Source organism: Mastomys coucha, unplaced genomic scaffold (genome assembly GCF_008632895.1).
Source record: "Mastomys coucha isolate ucsf_1 unplaced genomic scaffold, UCSF_Mcou_1 pScaffold22, whole genome shotgun sequence".
NCBI classification, from domain to species: domain Eukaryota; kingdom Metazoa; phylum Chordata; class Mammalia; order Rodentia; family Muridae; genus Mastomys; species Mastomys coucha.
In genome coordinates, this window is record NW_022196905.1 from 209,764,366 (window position 1) to 209,785,372 (window position 21,007).

Sequence of the window (21,007 nt, forward strand, 5' to 3'; positions counted from 1 at the left end):
TGAATAAGGGTGCCTGCAGAGGCCGGAGGCATCTGATGCCCTGAAGCAGGAGTTACAGATGTGGGCCTAATACAGGTGCTAGGGACAAAACCAGGTCCTCAAGTGAGGGACTTTCATGGCGCCACTCCGCACAAGGAAGCACTGCAGTCAGAGGGGTTACCCATTTCTTTGATGGGGGACCAACAGGGAAAGGAACCATCTCCAGACAAGAGCGCCCTCTTATGGCCTTGTAACACCCACACGGTTTTACTTGGTCTGGAACTCACACGTACCTCCTAAGCACCACTCAAATCGCCATCCTTGCAGGAATTACTCTGGGGTATGTGCACACATGCATGGAGTGTCTGCAAGGGGCCAGAGGCAAGTCCCTCTGAGCCAGCAGCTGTAGGCAACTGCAGTATGTTCCTCCCTGTGACCACCAGTAGGAAACCTGTCAGGATCAGTTATAGCCAAGAGGCTTCAGGCCTTCAAAATTGGGCACCATGATGGTGTTGTGCTGGCCATACCCAACAAAAGGAACCTTGTGTTTCCCCCATGGTCCACCAGAGTGCAATCCTCTGGCCCTCATCTGAGGCTCACAGACTCAAGGTCCCAGGGCTTGGCTGGCCTCATTTCCACCTAGCAGGGGCTTAGAGCTAGCAGGATAAAGAGCTCAACCAGGTCCCCAGGCTTGGATTATGTTCATGTCTGGAATTCTCAGGCCTGAGCCAGCACCCTGGAGAGTGCAGAAGCAGACTGCCACCCCTCAGCCTCACACACAGGGCTCAGGCTATGTCCTAGACAAATTGCAGTGATGTTTAAGTTAATTTAACCGGGATACACAACGATGGAAAGATGCCAGGGGGACAAGGCCAGCGCGTTGTTAGGGACCTCTCCAGGGACACAGAAGCAAAGCAAGGACAGTCTGAAGTTTTTATTCAGTGGTTCTCTGTGTCTAGAAGAAGGTGTTGGGCCTCTTGGTGGTGAAGCGTGGCTTGTGCTGGCGCCGCAACACACGGTGGGGCAATGGAAACTTGATCTTGGAGTCCTGTGGGGAGGGAGGAGATGAATGTCCAGGGACTGTCCATGCGCAACCACCCCCTGCAGCCCTACGTCAGCCCCACACGCGGGTCACTCACGTGGAACTGCTTGACAGCTGGCCGGCGGCACTTGCCAGCTGCAATCTCTTCCACCTTCATGATCTGGATGGAGTGCGCACGGGCACGGTGTCTGGCACCCATGTCTCGGTCTGTGGAAAGAGAAGAAAATCAGCACCAGCCACCCAGAATGCCCTCAGGACTGTAGAACCTACTGATTCACTCTGGGGGGCACTGCACAGCCCCCCAAAGGCGACGAAGCCCCTTTGCTGTGCGCACCACTGTTTAAACAGCCGCTACAGGCAGCGGCAGTTCTTGGGTTGGGTGCCAGGGGTTGGCAGAGGGTTGGAGACTCACAGCATTGTGTGACTGCACCAGCGGTGGTCAGGTCCCGGTACTCCCGGTACATGTTGTGTGTGCCACTTCGGGAGTCGTAGCGCAGCCAGATGCCAAAGTTCTTCACTCGCAGGGGTGACTTCTCAAACACCTGTGGGGAGTAGGGAGGATGTGAGGCCCACATCTGTAACTCCTGCTTCAGGGCATCAGATGCCTCCGGCCTCTGCAGGCACCCTTATTCATATGCAACTATCCTTTGCCTACATACATAAGTTTTGGTTTTGGGAGTTTGGGGAAGATACCTGGAGATAAAGACAGATCTGAGTTTGAGGCCATCCTGGTCTACAAGGTGAGTTCCAGGACAGCAAGGGCTACACATAGAGACCCAGTCCCAAATTAGAGGACACCCCCCTCCCCCAGAGAGAAAAAATTGGGTAGGCACAGCCAGCTCCAGCTCTCCCTGATGCCAAGCACTGGGCATGACTGCAAGTGCAGTCCCAACATGGCAGTGCAGCCTGCCTCTGCAAATTAGGAAGGCTCTGATGGTACCCATGACCATCATCCTGTGGGGCTTCAGGCCTTACCTGTCCGCAGTACACAATCTCCCCAGATGACTTCTTCATCTTCTTCAGCTGCGACACAAAGTACCAGAAGCGAGACTTGGCCACCACATGGTTGGGTGCAAAGATTCGCATACGGTACAGTGGTGGTGTGTGGCATTTTGGGGTTGGCAAGCAGCGCCCCACCACCTTGTACTCCCGAAGCTGAAAGACAAAAAAATGCCAGGAGAGGAAGTTGTATATGTGTGTCTGTGGGGGAGGGCATAGGGGTGGCGCCTGAGATCCAGCCATTCTACACACAGGCAGGGTGCCCAAGCTGCTATCCCCACATACCGACGACCAGTTCTATGGCTGGGCTCACACACTTCACCTTCCAAGAGCCCAGTCAGTGTTAGGCAAGTCAGAATCCTTGTGTCCAGCTATGAAGCTGCCTCAGTTTCTTCAGTTCCAGAGCCTAGTTCATCTACATGTGGCAGGCTGCTCTGCTCTCCCTGAAATCTCTAGGCCAAGATGACAAGGGTGTCTCATGGTTTTAATCCCAGGGCAGGAAAATCTGAGTTTAAAGGCCAGCCCATTCTACACAGAGAAACTGTCTCTGGATGGGGACTAATGTACGATTCCAGGCTAGCTTTTCACCATGAGCCAGAAGGACTGCATCTGTTCAACACACCAGCTCTGTCTCTGTCACAAGGAACCCTCCTGCTCACAGGGCTAGCATGAGATACGGCACCCTAAGCTACTGTTTGCTCTTTGTCCTTCCACAGTTGTCAGACAGCCTTTAGAACTAGCTAAGAATGCTTCAAGCGACGCTCTACTTCGATCTCAAGTACTGAGGTAAGTGTGTGGCACCAGGCTTGGTGTATTCAGCGCTGGGAACAGGCCGCAACTTGTTTATCAATTGCTCTCTAAAACTTGAGGCGGAGCTGTTGCGTCCACTGGAGTCTTAAGACTGGATTAGCTTTGAATTTGAACGTGTGAACCTCCTAAGAGACTAAACAACCATGGAGTAAGATTTGATAAACGAAGCCGGGCGGTGGTGGCGCACACCTTTAATCCCAGTATTTGGGAGGCGGAGGCCGGCGGATTTCTGTGTTCGAGGCCAGCCTGGTCTACAGAGTGAGTTCCAGGACAGCCAGGGCTACACAGAGAAACCCTGTCTCGAAAAACCAAAAGGAAAAAAAAAGTTTTGGCAACGATAAAGAGCGTAACAATGGCATACACGAAAGTACGGAGAGCTTTCCGGTGCACTCTTGCTCTAACCCGCTCCGTCCCCGGCCGCCCAACACGCGGCAGCCGCCATGTTGGCCGTAAGGAGGCCGTGGGCGAGGAGAGCTGCCCGTGACCAGTGAGGGATCTTCGTGACGGAACGCGCCACCATCCCGGAGGACATAGTCAACCTGAGCGGCCCCGCCGCCAACGCCGCACCTCTCGCCCCGCCGCGGCCCCCTTACCGTGCCCGATGCCTTCATGGCCCTGCGCGCTCGTCCACCGCCAGTCACAAAAGGAAGTGTCGCCCTTCGCGCAGGCTCTCACCATGGTCTCCGACGGAAGTCCCGCCCCCCGGATGCCGTGCGTCCATTGGGTACAGCTGCTAGCGGTCTAAGCTTCTAGCTTCTTTATTGGCTACCGACCAGCAACGTCTAAGTTCCGCCTCTTTTCACGGAGACTACAGTTCCCAGCGGGGAGCGCGACGAGCTTTACTAGTTTTTCCGGGGGCACGACCCATGTGGTGCGCAGGGGATCCTGGGAGTGTAGGTGTAATCGAGATCCACAGTTTTACTCCGGGTTTTTTCGTTTCTTTTCCCCTCTCCCTCTCCTCCTCCTCTCTCTCTTTGTTATTTTTTTTTCATTTTTCTTTCCTCTTTCTACATCATCCTTCTGTGCATCTACCCATCTATATGACCCATCATCCATCCTTTTTAGAAATTGTTTTATTCTTATGTGAGGCGTGTGGGTGTGTTGCTTGCAGGCCCGCAGAGGGCGTCAGTCCCTCAGTGCCGGAGTTAAAAGTGTAGTGAGTCGTGAGGTGAATACTGGGAATCGATCCCTGTCAGTGCTCTTAGCTACTGCCGTTATCTCTCCAGTCCCACTTATCTTTTTTTCATCTGTCAGCAGTTTTTTTCTTTTTTTTTTTTTTTTTACTGTTCATTGAGACAGTGTAGCCCAAACCAGGCAGTAACCCACTGTAATTCTCCTGCCTCTTCCTGGTTCTGGGGATGCTGGAGTGTGCCACCTATAGGCCCACGTAACTATTTTGTTTTTAGAATTGTATCAGAATTGTGTCACTCTGTCTTAACGTTGTCCTTTTCCTGGCCAGGTCCTGTACCTGAAGGCGACAATATCCGCCGTGTGTTTCCGCTAATGACCACTAGGTGGCGAGCGCGTTTCTTTGGCTCGGCGGCAATGCTGGCCAATCTGGGATGTGTCCCTCTAGGTCCCCCATTATCATTGTGCTCAGGCATATACAAGTGTGGGCCCACAGTTTCCCCAGCCGTATTAATACTCCCCAGCCCACAGGATAGTTGTAAGATTTAGAAATTGGGCGTGGTGGTGCATGCCTGAGGTCTTACAAATGGGAAAGTGAGCCAGGAGTCTCAGGAAAGATGGCCTTGACCACACAGAAAGATCTCATAGGCCCCCCACCCTGAAATAAACAGCTTATGAACATGACGGTGTGCAATGGGCAGACTAGGACACAGTCTACCTCTGCTGGCACACGTTGCTTCTCCATGCCTGTGCAGGCTGCCGAAGTGGGGTAGGTACATTCTATAAGATGCAGGACAGATCAGGTGCAAGCTATGCCCTGAGAGGGCACGAGGAAAAGAATGGAGAAGCAGGAGTACGAGGAAGTTGGTATCCACAGGCCCAGCCTTAACCTTGGGCTGGGCTTTGGTGTAAATTCACAGTCTACAATACCATGTGCCCAAGACCCTCAGCTGGAGAGCTGGAGAGGGGCTGAATGGGATGGAACAGGTGCTGGCATGTCACCTCCTGCTTTGCAGATGTCCCCTTTGGCCTCTCCTGAGTGGCGACAGGCTCCAGCCTTAACAGACCTCCCCTCCAAATGGCTCCCATCCTAGGGGCTGTGAAGATCCCAGCAGGGCCACCTGTTGGTAAGACCTCAGGCTTCTGTCACAACAGCTGTGAGTATTCTGGGCTTTGAGGTCCACTGACTGACTTGCCCCCTCTGCCTTTGTCCCTCTGCAGTACACCTGTTAATCTGGGACGTCAGGCCACCTGCTTTTATTCCTTAGTCCCTGGGCAGAGATGTCCCTCTGCCGTAGTAACTTCAGTCCTGTGCCTTTCAGAACTAGGCAGGATATTGCACCCAGTCCTCAGACCCTAAAATGCCTTCAAGCTAACTGTCTGGTGCCCCAGGTTTCCCTTGCCTGCAACAGGCCTTACACTCTGAGGAGGAGCACACCCAGATATCCGATCCTCAGCACAAAGGACATTTATTTCCCCCAACCCCCAGGGACAAGCAGGGGTGGGGATGGGGAGGGCTGCCTCTGAATTGGGCATAGCAGGTGTTTCTGCAGGAGTGGGTTTTAAGGAGAAAAGGGGAAGTCTGTGCTAGGGGGACTTGGTAAGTCCTGATTGGACAAATAATGAATAGTGTAGTAGCTAGTGTGGACAAATAATGAGAGGGCAAGACCTGCTGGTGCCATGTTAGACCTGCTGGTGCCATGTTAGACCTGCTGGTGCCATGTCTGCCATGCTTGGGTCCTTCTCTGCACCAGGACATCTGCTGGTGCCATGTTAGACCTGCTGGTACCACGTCTGCCATGCTTGGGTCCTTCTCTGCACCCGGACATTTGCCTTTCCCTCTCTTCCCAGTCTACAGGGTCTGCAGGCAGGTCTCATCCCTCTTTTTGCTATTTGAGAGTAGGCCTCCCTATGTAGTCCAGGTTGGCCGGGAGCTTTCCATCCTTCTCAGCCTGTGCATACTGGGGTCACAGGTAAGCAGCCCCACATTTACCTGAAAGCTTTTTTTTTTTTAAGTAAAGTTTTATCTTTTTGTATATAAAGCTAAAAACAAACAAACAAACAAACAAACTTCTTGGCCCCAACTATTCTGTGACAACATGCTTCCCCTCCCCCCCCCCCAGGGTTTCCTGTAGCCCAGGCTGGCCTTGGCTTCACTATGTAGCTGTTGATGCCCCTGAATTGCTCCTGCCTCTGCCTCCCCGGTGCCGAGAGGATAAGCATGTGCCACAATACCTGTCACAAATGACACTTTTTTAAAAAAAATTATTTATTATTATAAATAAGTACACTGTAGCTCAGATGCACCAGAAGAGGGCATCAGATCTCATTACGGGTGGGGTGGTTGTGAGCCACCATGTGGTTGCTGGGATTTGAACTCAAGACCTTTGGAAGAGCAGTTGGTGCTCTTACCCGCTGAGCCATCTCACCAGCCCCCACAAATGACACTTTTAACTGATTACTTAATTTTATTATTTTGAGACTCTGTAGGCCAGGATAGCCTCAAGCTCAGAGATCTGAGATCTGCCTGCCTCGGCCTCCCCAGTGCTCCTGTTATGGTGTGTGCCACCATGTGCAGCTTATTCAGGGACTTTAAATAATTTATTTTGTGTATGGGTATTCCCTGCATGTATGTGCACACCACTCGTGTGCCTGGTGCCAAGGAGTTGGGAGAGCTGGTTTGCCATGTTTGCGTCTTGCTGTCCACCCTTGATGGTGATGGGCCCTGTTCTTAGGAATGTTTCATTTGTTTCCTTTTGCCTGGCTGTGCTCACAGCACTCCTGGGGTCACGGGGTCACGCCATTCTTGTTTTCTTCATATTTACCATTGATCAGTTAGATTCCTATCAGTCCACTGTGTCTCAGATGACTCCAACATGGAAATGTGGGTGGCGCTGTTGGCTCCGGCTACTGGGCTTTCCCCAGTCCCTTCTGTCAGTGGTTTTCTCTCCTGGCTTTTAATATCTCTAGGTCTTGCCATTACCCTGTGAGGCCCACAGAGGGAAGTGGCAAGGGGAGAGGGGTGTGGTGGGACTTGCCTGTCACCCCAACATTAGGAGGACTGTGAGGCTACAGAGATCAGGAGTTCAAGGTCAGCCTGAGCTACATAAGACGTGACCTCAAAACAAAACAGAAAAGAAGCTAGTAAGATGTCTCAGCTGGTACAGGCACCTGGCATCAAGCCTGAGGACCTGAATCGGAGCACTAGATCCCCTTATTGTGGAAGAAGAGAACTTCCTTCTAAAAGTTGTGCTCTGTCTCATGCACAAGAGTGGTTGCATGAGCACACACACGCAGTCTATTTTACCCAGTGTGGACGAACACACTTGACACAACAGCCACTCAGGAGACTAAGACAGGAGGAATGCAAAATGAGGCCATGTTCGATAACAAGCCACACCTCGTGCCAGATGTTCTCAGTTTAGATGGAGGTTCTGAAAAGGCCTCCACACACTCTGAGGTGTTACAAAATTTACACATGTCAAAATATTCCTGAATAGAGGACAGGAGAGATGGCTCAATCTTGAAGAGCACTGGTTACCTTTCCAGAAGTTCTGAGTTCAGTTCCCAGCAACCACATAGTGTGGTTCACAGCCTTCTATAATGCCATCTGTAGTGGGATCTGATGGCCTCTTCTGTCATGCAAGCAAACATTCAAATAGAACACTCACATAAACCATAAGTAAATCTTTAAAAAGTAACCTTTGTTCATGGATTATCAAACATTAAGATTTTATTTAAAAAACAAAACAAAACAAAACGAAGCAAAAGCTAGGTGGTGGCGCACTTCTTTAGTCCCAGCACTCAGGAGGCAGAGGCAGGCCGGTCTCCACATAGTGAGCTAGGTAGATAGCCTGTCTCGAACAAGCACACACCCTCCAAATACCAAAAACAAACCCGAAAACCAACCACCCAACTGAGTACGGTTGACTGTCTGTGTGGCCACTTGCATGTAACTGGCTCACTTAACCCTAACTGGATCTGAACAGCATGTGTGAGGGGCTCAGCAGTCAACCATTACAGACGGCAAGGAGTAGAAATAAACAGGAGTGGGGAGGAAGAAGAAAGAGGACTTGACCTGGCGAGGGAAAGCTGTCACAGAAGCCAGCGCAGGAGGTGGGAAGGCACTGCCTGAGCGAAAAGGCTCTGATTGGCTTGTTAGGGAGAGAGAAAGGCACAGGATTGGTACAAACTGAAGGGGGCGTGGCCCCGGGCTTCCGCAGGGGGCGCAAGGGGCTGCCTGAGGTTGGTAGTGGCTTTTGGGGCTGGAAAAGCTCAGCTTGGAATGTGGGGGACCCCAGAGTTATTGTGGGGAGTGCAGAAGAGCTGTTGGGAGGAATGGAGAAGTCTGTGGTCACTGTCAGAGCTATGACAATGGGTCACAAAGCTCATCGGGCTAAGCTTGGTGCCCCACATCTGCCAGCCTATGGTTGTGAGTTGGAGGTGGGAATTTTCTAAGTTTCAGGGGAGCCTAGTTTATGTCTGCCTAAAAAAGACTGGCTGGGGGCGTGATTCAGAGGAAGAGTGACAGCCTAGATTCACCCAGGGAGTGGGTGGGGGCGTGGCTCAGGAATAGAGTGACAGTTTAGGATCCCACCGGGAGGGGCTGGGGGCATGGCTCAGGGGTAGAGTGACAGACTAGGATCCCACTGGGAGGGGCTAGGGCCTGGCTCAGTGATAATTTTGGAATTTTGGTTTCTTGAAAAACACAGAAACATAAGAAAGTGTTTTTATTTTAACCCCAAGTGTGGGGATACAGGGACTGCTCTGCACTGGCTGCAGCAGTTGGCTATGATTTATGTCAAGCTCTAGCAGAGATGTGGTTTTGCCAGCAAGTACCACAATAGGTATAGGATAGGTGGTGGCTGGTTGTTCAAGGGGGTTGGTTGCAGTTTGTTAGTCATACTGGAAGAAACAAAAAGAAAGAAATTAGATTCAGGGATCTCCTCCCCCCATCCTTCTTTCTCTCCTATGTAGTGATAGGGGGTGAAACTGGGCTATAAAGGGTGGGGAAAAGAACCCACAAAGTTGCAAAGACCAGCTTCAACTCAGGGATAGGGTGCCAGCCTAGACTCCCCCAGGGAAAGTGCTGGGATGTGGCTAGGGATGTGACTGGTCATGTGGAGCTCCAGGCCTGGCCGCAGAGATAGAGAGGGATGTTTGGCTAAACAGCTTGGGAGTTTTGCAGAATAGAAAGTCTGACTGCCCCAAGGGCTCACAGCTTCCTCCATCACTTCCTCCCTCCTCCTCCCCCTATCCCTGTCTCCATGGGGACCAGGCAGCTGCTCCATTAGCTGGCTGGATCTAGGTGTGGATACAGGTGAGGAATGTGACCTGAGTCCCAAGTGACCACTGATTCATCTTCTATCCAGGAGGCTTGTACTCCCCACGCTCTGACTCCCAACTTGGGGACAGGAAAAACTCAAGGACATTTCTTTTTCTTTTTCTTTCTTTCTTTTTTTCTTTTCTTTTCTTTTCTTTTTTTTTGGAGACAGGGTTTCTCTGTGTAGCCCTGGCTGTCCTGGAACTCACTCTGTAGACCAGGCTGGTCTCAAACTCAGAAATCCACCTGCCTTTGCCTCCCAAGTGCTGGGATTAAGGGCTTGTGCCACCACCGCTCAGCTGGGACATTTCTGTGTGTGTGTATGTGTGTGTGTGTGTTTTGCAGAACTTGAGGTCCACAAAGCCTAATGGAAACCCTTTCCCTGGCTGACTCATGGCAGAGATGTAGTGTGGAGCTAACATTAACACTCACTACTAATGTAATGGTGTGGTCTGTTGTGCCTAAAGCTGAGAGACTGAGGCAGGAGACTGGTCAGTTTGAGGCCACTGTGAAATATATAAAGGTGGAAAAAAGAGAACAGTAGAGCCTTAGGCAGCAGGAGAGCTCACACTTCAGCCAAGGGTTCCTGGCTTCAAATCCAGAGGGACTCTGTGAACATTAGCATGAAAAGACTGAGTAAATGGATGAGTGGAGAGTGAGGAGGATGGGCTGTAGGATATGTTGTGCAGAGCTCTTAAGTCTCCACTGTGTCCCTGTACAGAACAGAACCAGAGAGCACGAGTCTGCTGGTCCTCACCAGAGCTCCAGCTCTGATGTTGTGGTAAGATCTCACCGTGCAGCCCTGGCTGGCCAAATGCTTTCTATGTAGGCACAGCTGACCACATATAGAGATCTTCCTGCGTCTGCCCCTCCCCAGGGTGCTGGAGTTACGTGCATGCCAACATGCCTGTCTCCTCTTCTTTAAAGAGTTCTTAGTGTCTGAGTGCACATGCAGATTTGTGCTTCCATAGAGGTCAGAGGGGGTTAAATCCTGGGAGCAGGAGTTCCATGCAGCTGGGACCTGTGCTGTGGGTGTTGGGAATGGTATGTGAGTCCCCTGCAAGAGCAGTTAAGAGCTCTTAAGAGTCGAGCTAGCCCTTTAATCCCAGCACTTGGGAAGCAGAGGCAGGCAGATTTCTTGAGTTCGAGGCCAGCCTGGTCTACAGAGTGAGTTCCAGGACAGCCAGGACTATACAGAGAAACACTGCCTTGAAAAACAAACAAACAAACAAACAAACAAACAAAGAGTTGAGCTATCCCTGTAGTTGCTTGTGTTGATTTTAAGGGGCTACTCCAGCTTTGGCTGGGACTCACTCTATATTCCAGGTTAGCTTTGAACTCCCTATGTAGCCCAGGCTGTTCTGGGGTTTGTTCTGTAGCTCAAGGTGGCCACAGACTCTCCAAGGTCATCTTCCCTCAGCGTTCAGTGATGAGTCATGGATGTTCGGATGCACTGCCAAGCCCATTCTGCACTTGATTTTAGCCAGAGGGCGGAGAATGGATCAATCCCAGTTCTGTTTCAGTTATAACAACAGAGGAAATCACAAGCCCTCAACTTTTGCTGGCTGACCAGCCAAGGGGGAGGAGTCAGGATTCAGGAAGGATATTGGCGCCAAAAAGACAGGGAAATTAGTATCCAGGAACCTCAGACCATGGCTTGAGGCCATGGCGGTTGCTACAGACTGATTAAGGAGGAAGTTGACTTGGGCGAGTCCGGGATAGAACTCCAGTCAGCAGCAGGCTTGATTCAGCTTCCGGATGCTTCTCATCAGTCCTGATTTACCTTTTGCTTATTTTTCATTTGTTTTAAAACAGTATGTCTGGCTGTCTTGTCAACACTGTATACACCAGTGTTGGCCTTGAACTCACAGAGATCCTCTTGCCTCTGTCTCTAGAGAGATGAGGTTAAAGGCATGAGTCCTTGTTTTTTTAAAATTGTTTCTTTTTGATATGTGACTTGATGTAGCCCAGGCTGGACTCATATTTGCTAGGTAACGGAGGCTGACTGAGCTTGTGATTCTCCTGCCTCAGCCTCCTTGAGAGTGTCAAACCCCTGGCAGGGCTATTGTTTACTCCAGAGGCAGGAGGCTCACTCTTGAGGGGAGCCAGCTGGTCCTTCTTGGGATGAACAGCATTTCAAATACTTAACATGGAATGGCCATAAAAGAAGTAAGATTGGACTGGGTGGTGGTGGAGCACACCTTTAATTCCAGCAGTCAGGAGGCAGAGGCAGGCGGATCTCTGTGAATTTGAGGCCAGCCTGGTCTAGAGAGCAAGTTCCGGGACAGCCAGGGCTACACAGAAAAACAAAGATGCAAATTTGGGGTGAAAATGTTCCAGGTCTGGATGGGAGCCACATAAACAGTCTCCATCACACATAACCCAAGTGAATCCCAAGCTGTTCCAGCATGTGGGAAGCTGTGGAGGCAGGAAGACCACTAGTTCCAGGGTCATCTAGAGACAAACTAACTTGCTGTCAGATGGGCTCTATCACTTAATAGGGCTTGGTGACTTCATTCCTCCAAAATGTCCTTCCAAAACGACAGGAACAGTGCTCAGACTTGTAACGTGTCTCCCTTGGACCTGGCCCACCACACACACCTAGCAAACTGCTACACATCCTAAAGCTCTCTCTGTCAAAATCCTAACTTGGGAAGCTCGCAGTATCTATCAGACTCTGGTTCCGTGAGGAACCCCTGCGATGGAATGGGTTCCGGGGGAGGAGGGGAGACAGAAGTTCTAAGCGTTGCTGAGTGGGAGAATGAATGAGTGAATGAATGAAAAATGAATGGATGAAAATTTGGGAGGGATAACGGCATCTTAGTACAGAGCCAGTCTCAGTCCTCTAGGGCCTCCCAAAGCCTAGAGGGCATTGACAGAGGGATGGAGAGGAGGGGGCGCTTCCGGCCGGGGTCTCCGGTGCTTCCGGTAAGCTCCCTGAAGGGGCGTGGCCAGCGGGGCGGGGCGCTCAGAGCGTCGGGGCGGTGCGAAGATGGCGGCGGTGATGGCGGTGCCGGAGGCTGTGGAGTCGCCCAGCTCCCTGTTATTGCTGGTGGTGGGCGGCGAGTGCGGCTGCCCCGGGCTGCTGGCCTACGTCCTGGAGGAGTTGGAACGAGGTCGAGTCCGTGGGGACCTGGGGGGCGACGGCAGCGGGGCGGGGCGTCCGGGACTGGGGGTTCCGGCGCGCGGCGGGCCGGGGTCCGGGTGGGGTGCGGGGTCCCTGGACGCAACGTTCCGGGCGTGGCCTACGATCCAGGCGGGCGTGGGGGTGTGCACGTGCCTAGCGGCGGCCTGGACACGCCACATGGGTTCCTGGGTCTGGGTGGGGCGCGGCAGATGTGGCGTCAGATTCCGGGGGTACAGGGTTCGAGGAGCGGCCTGGGGCCCGGTGAGCGCTGCGTCCCGGGCTTCGGGGTTCCGGCGGGGTGCGGCCTTCCTCCCACGGCCCCTCCCTTCGCCTGGCTCGCGCGTTCCCGCGGCGCCCGGGGGCCTGCTTTCCCCGGCTGCTAATTGGCGCGTGGGTGGCGCGGCCGCCCCGGGGATGCTTGGCACGAGGGGAGCTGACTCAGGCGCACCTGCCACACTGGGGCATCGGGCGCTGCAGCATCGCCTGCAACGGGGCAGCGAGTGCGATGCATGTGCTTGTTATCCCTGCAATCGTGAGCCGAGGTGGCTCAGTGGGCACCGCAAAGTTCCAGGCCATTCTGGGCTACACGACACTCTATTCAAAATAAGTGCTGTGGGTTCAGCTGATAGAACTAAAGTTGCCCGGAATGCTCGATCCTGGGCTTCATCCCCAGCATTCTTCATTTGTCATCTCAGCACCTTTGAGATGGACCCCGGATAAAGGGCTTGTCCTTAACTTCATAGAGCAGTTGTACTCAGCCTGGACTACATGAGACCGTGTCTCAAAAAATAAAATCCCCTGAACGTAGAATGCCCAGCGAAGTGCATGGTCCCTGGGCCTAAGTGGAGCAGGCTCAGCATACAGGCTGGGCTGAATGACAAGCAACGTCCTCTTGCCTTCTGAGAAGTGGTGATGTGCTGGGGAAGAGGACCTAAAGCAAGCAAGACTTCCATGGTGTCAGGGTACTCCAGGATGCTAAAGGCCTAGAGCAGGAGTTCTCAACCTGTGACTCACGATTCTTTTGGAGAGGGGTTGATTTTCAGATATTTACAGTTTGTAACTAGTAAAATTTACAGTTATCAAGTAGCAATGAAAATAACTTTATGGGGCTGGAGAGGTGGGTCAGTGATTAAGAGCATACTTTTTCCAGAGAACCCGAATGAGGTGGAAATTTAAGGATACTTTGGAAAGTCAGTTGGATGGGGTTTTGCTGGGGGCAAACACGTGAAAGAATGTTTCATTAAAATAGACAAAGATATAAAAGGCTAAGGACAGACTTATAAAGGGACATTTCACTGAAGCAGTCACAGGAGAGAGGATATTCTGCTAAAACAAACACATAAAAAGACACATGACACAAGATTTTTTTTTTGTGTGTGTGTGTGTGTCTGAGGCAGGGTTTCTGTGTATAGCCCTGGCTGTCCTGGAACTCACTCTGTAGACCAGGCTGGCCTGGAACTCAGAAATCCTCCTGCCTCTGCCTCCCAGGTGCTGGGATTAAAGGCGTGCGCCACCACTGCCTGGTGATAAAAGATTTTTTACTAACAGCACACATATATTGGTCAGCCTTACATTGTATAGTTGAGCTACATTTGTTGAGACTCCACACACCCACCCACCCCAAAGCTTCAGATGGTAGACTAAGTTTTACCACTTCTGCAGACTCTGGCTGATTAGACACAGGTGCTGAGACAAGACACATAGTGGACATGTGTTTGGAGGATATAAATAGGGCTCCAGAGAATGACAGCGACAGAGCTTGCTTGACTTGCTGGTACAGCTAACTGTTCAAAACTTGTGGGTCTTGAATCTTTGCTGCTCTTCTCTTCCCTGAGAAAGGAACAGCTGAGAACTCTTTATGTTCCTATTGGTCCCTCCTGCTGACTCGAGTTGAGGCTGAGGCCTAGCTATCTCTGCGAGGTCGCATCACCACTGTTGCTAACCCGACTCTACCAAACTAGACTGCTGACTTATCTGTAAAGGATCTACAGATCCATCAAGCTGCCACTGCCAATCTGTAATCAAACTGCCGATTTCTAGATAACACAGATGAGAGTTACTATTTCAAAAAACCTCTCTCAACAGGTCCACTTCCCCCATATCCTTTCTTTTCCACTACCTCTAGTGAGTGATAGACTACAAGAGAGGTTAAAACATTTAAAATCCATCACTAAAGATAAGATTTAAAAATATTAAAAGTTAAACCTGAATTCAGTACCCAGTACCCACACCAGTTGACAGGCTACAACCACCTGTCAGTTCAGCTGTAAGGTATCCAATCCAATACCCCTGGCCTCCAGAGAGAGAAAGAGAGGGAAGGAGGGAGGGAGGGAGGGAGAAGGGATACACACAATTAAAAGTCTTTATGATTTGGGATCATCACAATATGAGGAATTTTTTTTTTTTTTTTGGTTTTCAAGACAGGGTTTCTCTGTATTGCCCTAGCTGTCCTGGAACTCACTCTGTAGACTAGGCTGGCCTTGAACTCAGAAATCTGCCTGCCTCTGTCTCCCAAGTGCTGGGATAAAAGGCATGTGCCACCACCGCCTAGCTGGTACATGCTTTTAATCTCAGCACTTAGGAAGGTTGGTAACCACTGGTTTAGAGAGATGCCTGACTTAAGAGTCTGAAATGAGGGGACACAGTTGGAGACTGCACATTGGGAAAAGGTGCAAGGGGGTGCTTTTCAGGTGGGAGTAGCCTAAGAGAGCCAGGTGTGTGATCTTAGCACTTTGTGGAGTTTGAGGCAAGAGGTCTGTTGTGCAAGCCAGTTTGTGCTAGTGCAAGACCGCTACCCCAATTTCAGTGGCTAAGATGGCTGAGTTGGTAATGTGCTGAGAACCTGTGGCTCTCGTCAAAGCTCAGCTTGGCAGTGTGTGCCTGTAATACCATAGGAGAGGTGGAGACAGGATAGTCCTGGGCACTCCCTGGGAGTCAGCCCACCCAGTTGATGACCTGAAGATTTATTGAGAGACTCTGTCCATGAATGTAAGGTCCAAAGCAGTTCAGGAAGACACAGAATGTTGACCTTTGGCCTCCATATATATATATATATATATATATATATATGTAGAAGCAAGTCATATGCTCTGTCCCTAACTTACATATGTGTGTGTGTGTGTGTGTGTATATATATATATATATATATATATATATATACATATATATATATGTAGTTAAATACACGTGCATGCACACACATAGGTACATAGGTGTGCACATGCATACATGTACATACAGAAAAATCCCCCAAAGTTCAGGATCTTAATAGATCAGAGATGTGAGGCGGATGGCCAGACAGGTACTGGTCATCTTGTTGGTCAGGCCTCAAGTCAGAAATGCTGAGACCTCCCTGGGCCCCTTGACTGTGCCTCCCCAGGATCTAAGCTGTGGGAGCCAAGCAGACAGAAGGGAGGACACTGGTGCTCAGCTTTTGTCTCCTGCTGCCTGCAGGTGTTCGCTCATGGGAGGATGTGGACCCTGCCGTCTGCAGCCTGGATGAGCAGCTCAAGGCTTTTGTGTCCCGACATTCGGCCACCTTCTCCAGCATTGTGAAAGGTGACCTGCCCCACTCTGCCTCATTGGTTCTCCTGCCACTCACTGGATGCCAAGCGGCTGAGTGGTAACTGTGTGCTGGGCATGGGGTGAGGCACTGGTAAGGCCTGCACAGAGGTACCTCTGGTCTGCAGACGCTGCCTTGGCTTTGGACAGTAGAAGCAAGTCGTATGCTCTGTCCCTAACTTACAAAAGGGTGTAGTTACTTTAGGGAGGGGCCCTTGGGGCTGAGAACCAATAGGGAAGCAGAGATGGGGTGCAGGACAAGCTCCTCAGGATCTTGGGGTGGCCAGAGCAGCGTTTTTCATGGGTATTGCTTGTAGCTCGGCCCCGCCCAGTGAGTTGAGTCACCACGTACAGCTGCAGGAGGGGAAGGAAGTGGCCCTTTGGGTCATAGTGGCTTCCTGATCCCTGATCCAATGGAGAAAAAGCTGGAAGTGACCTACTGTGTACCACAGGTAGTCACACGTTCTCTGGCCTGGTCTGCTGGAGTCGCAGCAGCTTGCAGGGGAGGACTGAGGCTGCTTTATCTGCTATGTGGAGCCTCCTGTTGCCTCCTGGCTTAGGTGCTGAGCTGTCCTGGTGGTGGTGTGCAGCCTAGCACCTCTGGCTGATTGTATTGTCCCTGCTTGAGGCCCAGGGCACCTACGGACTTCTTCCGTTTTCTCATTTTTGCTCTCAGCTATAACGGTGCTATGGCACCCTGTGTGGGTCCTGCAGCTTGAGTACCCGAGGGTCCCCTGGTAAGATTTGGCTTTAGGCAGCCTGAGTCAGGGCCTGGACTTGTCGTCCTACAGGGCAGCGGAGCCTGCACCACCGTGGAGAGACCCTGGAGACGCTGGTCCTGCTGAATCCCTCAGACAAGTCCCTGTGTGATGAGGTAGGAGCAGGGCCCTATGCTGTTCTCACTCCTGACCCAGCATGTGTGCTTGACACTTTTGCACCTACTTCCTCTTGTAGAGGTGGGGCAGGAAGACTGGAGCCTAGGGTCATGGAATGTCCTGTGTCTAGCTGGAGGCGGTAGGAACCAAGTGTTGCTGTGTCAGCCTCAACCTGACCCAGGCAAGAGCTTCCCTGGGGGGCTAGGAGTCTTGGCTTTGGCCAGCCTGTACCTTCCTCCCCGTCATAAGACAGCTCTGGGACTCTCTGATGCATGCCACAAGTCGATCTGGGAATGTTGTCCCAGCAGGAGGAGGCAGAAGCAGGAAGGTGAAGGCTAGCCTGTGCCTAAAGAAAGAGAAAGGGCTAGGTGGCTCTTCACAGGAGTTTCATGTTGGAGGATCCTTACTGGCAGATGTCAGCTGGCCTGGGGAAGGGGAGGGCTGTGCTGGGCACACCTGGCTGGTTCTACTTTCCTTCAGCTGCTCAGTTGCCTCTGACAATGAGTTCAGAGCTAGGGCCTGGCCCAGTGCTGCTCACGAGGCCGCCCACCTCACCCACAGCTCCGGAACCTCCTGATGGACCCCGCCCCTCACAAACTGCTGGTCCTGGCAGGACCCTGCCTGGAGGAGACCGGGGAGCTGCTGCTGCAGACTGGGGGGTTCTCGGCCCACCACTTCCTGCAGGTGCTGGGGGACAAAGAGGTGAGCGGTTCCCTTGTCCCTTCCGCCCTTTCCCAAGCCTGGGCTCTGGGGTGAGAGAAGGGCCCCGAAGCCTCTCATCCATTACACTGTGCATTGAGTGGGGAGGGTGCACAGAATGGGGCCGTGGGCCAGGAAGGCAACTCCACCAGAGACCCTGGTAGGCCCAGGGTGACCAGTGGCGGTTGGTGGAGATTAGAGGAAGTGGTGTCGAGTCCTCAGGTCCAGGTGGTCCTGTGCTTGCCCCACAGGTCCAGGATGCACTGGCCTCAGCACCAGCTGCCCCAGCCCTCACAGTGTGCTGTCCAACCTTTGGGGACTGGGCGCTGCTGGGCCCTGCGCCCGGGCTGCAGCTGCGACTAAACCCACCCGCACGGCTGCCGGCCTCAGAGGGCCTTCGTGCCTTCCTGGAGTATGTGGCTGAGTCGCTGGAGCTGCCATCGCCCTTCGAGTTGTTGGAGCCACCGGCTGCTGGCGGCTTTCTGCGCCTAGCACGGCCCTGTTGCTATGTGTTCCCGGGTGGCTTAGGAGATGCCGCCTTCTTCGCCGTCAATGGCTTTACGGTGTTGGTGAACGGCGGCTCCAACCCCAAGTCGAGCTTCTGGAAGCTGGTGCGCCACCTGGACCGCGTGGACGCTGTGCTTGTGACCCACGCGGGTGCTGACAGCCTGCCCGGCCTCAACAGCCTGCTGCGCCGCAAGTTGGCAGAGCGCGAAGCAGCCGCAGGACCACAGGGACAGCATGAGGAGCGGCTACGTCGCCTGCTGTCGCCTGCGCTGGGTGTGGTGTTCCTGAATGCTCGTCAGGCTGCATCGCGGTTGCGTGGGGGCGAGGACGAGGCAGTGTGCGCGCGGAGCCTGCTACGGAGCCTGGGCATCGCACCTCTGCCACTGCAGCGTGGCCCACAGCCCTCGTGCCCCACTGTCCTTTTCGAGAAGCTGGGCGTAGGCCGCCTAGAGCTCTTTGTGCTGCACCCTCCTCCTGGGGACCCCGCAGCGCCTGCCTGTGCTCTGCTTGTGTGGCAGCCAGCGGCGCCCGGCGACAAGGTGGTGCGTGTTCTGTTTCCTGGCCGCACGCCGCCCGCGCGCCTGCTGGATGGGCTACAGCGCCTGCAACACCTGCCGTGCCTGCGCAGGCCAGTAGTCACCACGCATGACCTGGAAGTGCCCTCCAGGGCCAACAGCCAAGACAGTCTGGCCTCACGGGACAGCGCACGCAAGGAGCCAGTCCGTGGCACTGTCGGCTGTGTCGCCAGCAGGAGTGCAGTGAGAAGGGAGCCTGCCCTGGCCACCCGTGACCCGAAGAAGGACACAAAATCTGGGCCCACTCGGCCTACAGCCCGAGACACGCGCCGCTCCGGGCCTGGTGTGGTCAACACAAAGCCTCGAGTGTCGCAGAATGGGCCTCGTGCCCCAGTTCCGGCAGCGCCACCCGCAGCCCCTGTGCCTGAGTGCCCTGCAGAAGCGGAGAACATGATGGAGTCTGAGCGACCACCTGCCCCATCCCCGACCCTGTCCCCAGCTCAGTCCCCACCACCTACAGCACCCGGCAATAGCCCTGAGCGCCTGTCACTCAGCCCTCTGCGCCCGGAGCCTGCCCCCGACGCCTCGCCCTCAGCCACAACGCCCACGCTGACCACGCCCTCTTTGCCCGCAGAGCTGGGCTCACCGCACTCAACCGAGGTGGACGAGTCACTCTCGGTGTCCTTTGAGCAAGTGCTGCCAGCAGGCGACTCGGGGCTTAGCCTGCCCCTGCGCCTCGCGCGCCGCTCCACGTCCCCTCATGATGTGGACCTGTGCCTCGTGTCACCCTGTGAGTTCTCGCACCGCAAGCCACCCCCTCCTGCATCTCCAGGCAGCTCGGACAGCAGTGCTCGGTCACAGGAGCGGCCACCCGAGACTCCACCCACGTCTGTGAGCGAGTCGCTGCCTACTCTATCTGACTCTGATCCCGTGCCCGTGGCGGATTCTGATGACGACGCAGGCAGTGAGAGTGCGGCCAGGGACCCGCTGCCTACACCTCGTGTGCCACCACCACTGCCAGACGCACCAGGAATCTGCATGGTGGACCCGGAGGCTCTACCGCCTCGTGCCCGGCAGCCCCTCACCACCACCAATCCCAACCGTAGCCGCAAGGCCCCTGCAAGGCCGAGCTCTGCCTCTGCCACCCCCAGAGCTGCAACTGTAGCTGCCAAGGCAAAGGGCCCTGCGGGGGACCGGAACCGGCCACTCAGCGCCCGCAGCGAGCCTGCTGACAGGCCAGGCCGTGCGCCCCTCACCAGGAAGCCCTCGGTCCCTAAGACTGTCCCCAAAATGGCCCCTGCCACAAAGATCTCCTCCGGTGAGTCCCCTTAATCCTCTTGCTCCAGCTTTAGCGCCTTCAGAGAGGCCTTCCGGTCTGAGTTTGGCTAAGGTTGCTTTCTAGGGAGTTCCACTAGGTCCCGGGCTTTACTGCTTTTCCTCACCCTGTTGAAATGATGGTATTTAAGACACCTCTAGTCTTGGTCCCTGCGTGACCTCTGCCGGTATGTGGTCGGTCCTGTCCACCACTGTCCTCTCTAGCTGTCACCTGCTTAAGCTGTCGTGTATCTTGTCCTGTGCTTTGAGATGGCTGCATGCCAGCTCCTTCTGCCTGCTGAGGCCGAGAGGTCAAGCTGCTGTTAGGCTTAGCTCTCTTTGGTGTTTTGAGCAGGTTTTGCTGGCATAGTGGTGCAGCCTTTTATCTTGGCACTTGGGAGGCAGGCACAGGTAGATCTTAGGAGTTAGAGGCTAGCCTCGAGAGAGACCCTGTCTGAGATACAGACTGTGAGGGTGTTTGTACTGCAGCCCAGGCTGGCCTAGAACCGGAAGTGATTCTCTTGCCTCCCTCTGTGAATGCTGATTTAACAGGTGAGTCCTGGGCTTGACTTTGTGTGTGAGTTCCAAGGGAATGCCTTCTGGACCCCTAAGCCTGTCCTGAAGTGAGGAAGTGGCTCCCTGCCCACTGTCCAGCCAGACAGCACTGAGTCCTGTCTCTGTGCTGTCCCCAGCAGGGCTCTGGTCATTAGCACTGCTGCAGGTTACAGATCAGTTGGGGGCCTAGTTGCAGATGGCACTGAACCGATGCAAGAATAAGTGACTGGGAGAGACTTGACTAGCTCCATCTATCCAGAGTGGCTCCTAGTGACTTCGCTGGAGACAGGCCCACACCTCTGAGGGCATTGTACAGCTAGCCATGGTACCAGCTCTGTTTATGTCAAAACTAGGCAGGGCTGATGCTTGCAGCATCTCAGGCCTCACAAGTACAGGCCAGGCTCAGAAGGGCCTTGCAGTAGCTGTGACTTTGGTCTGCCCTGTCTCTCTGCAGACCTCAGTACCATACAGATCCCCAGAATCCCCAGCAGGGCTGTCTGCCCTGAGCAGAGCTGCCATTGGCCTACTTGTGGGTGAGCAAGCTGTCTGCCCTGAGCAGAGCTGCCATTGGCC

General features: G+C 53.5%; 2 protein-coding genes and 1 non-coding gene across 5 annotated transcripts in view; 1 reads left to right on the forward strand and 2 right to left on the reverse strand.

The window, feature by feature from the left end:
• Window positions 1-898: 898 nt before the first annotated feature.
• Window positions 899-3,555, reverse strand: Rpl18a (ribosomal protein L18a). The gene is made up of 5 exons (XM_031340198.1): window positions 3,424-3,555; window positions 1,997-2,176; window positions 1,434-1,563; window positions 1,119-1,228; window positions 899-1,027 (listed from the first exon to the last, which is right to left on the reverse strand). Exons 1-5 carry the CDS (start codon window positions 3,439-3,441, stop codon window positions 935-937), a joined length of 531 nt encoding a protein of 176 aa, XP_031196058.1. The 5' UTR covers window positions 3,442-3,555; the 3' UTR covers window positions 899-934.
• Window positions 1,277-1,407, reverse strand: LOC116071723. The gene has a single exon (XR_004111099.1). It is a non-coding gene; the product is annotated as a small nucleolar RNA SNORA68 (small nucleolar RNA).
• Window positions 3,556-3,708: 153 nt separating the features above from the next.
• The window catches only part of Map1s (microtubule associated protein 1S), a 19,039-nt gene continuing 1,740 nt past the window's right edge, over window positions 3,709-21,007 (forward strand). Inside the window, exons 1-6 of one of the 3 annotated variants that reach the window (XM_031340197.1) lie at window positions 3,709-3,998; window positions 4,975-5,115; window positions 15,862-15,966; window positions 16,761-16,843; window positions 17,406-17,546; window positions 17,795-19,883. In XM_031340197.1, the coding sequence (XP_031196057.1) occupies window positions 5,037-5,115; window positions 15,862-15,966; window positions 16,761-16,843; window positions 17,406-17,546; window positions 17,795-19,883 (2,497 nt within the window). In that variant the 5' untranslated portion in view covers window positions 3,709-3,998; window positions 4,975-5,036. Of the gene's footprint in view, window positions 3,999-4,604; window positions 4,728-4,974; window positions 5,116-12,206; window positions 12,398-15,861; window positions 15,967-16,760; window positions 16,844-17,405; window positions 17,547-17,794; window positions 19,884-21,007 lie in introns of those variants that run through there. The other 2 variants (XM_031340196.1, XM_031340195.1) reach the window with 2 other exon arrangements.

Coding starts and splice junctions, on each gene's coding strand:
- Rpl18a (XM_031340198.1), bottom strand. Junction 1,229..1,433: donor TGGTGCAGTCACACAATGCT/GTGAGTCTCCAA, acceptor CTCTTTCCACAG/ACCGAGACATGGGTGCCAGA. Junction 1,028..1,118: donor CAGCTGTCAAGCAGTTCCAC/GTGAGTGACCCG, acceptor CCCTCCCCACAG/GACTCCAAGATCAAGTTTCC.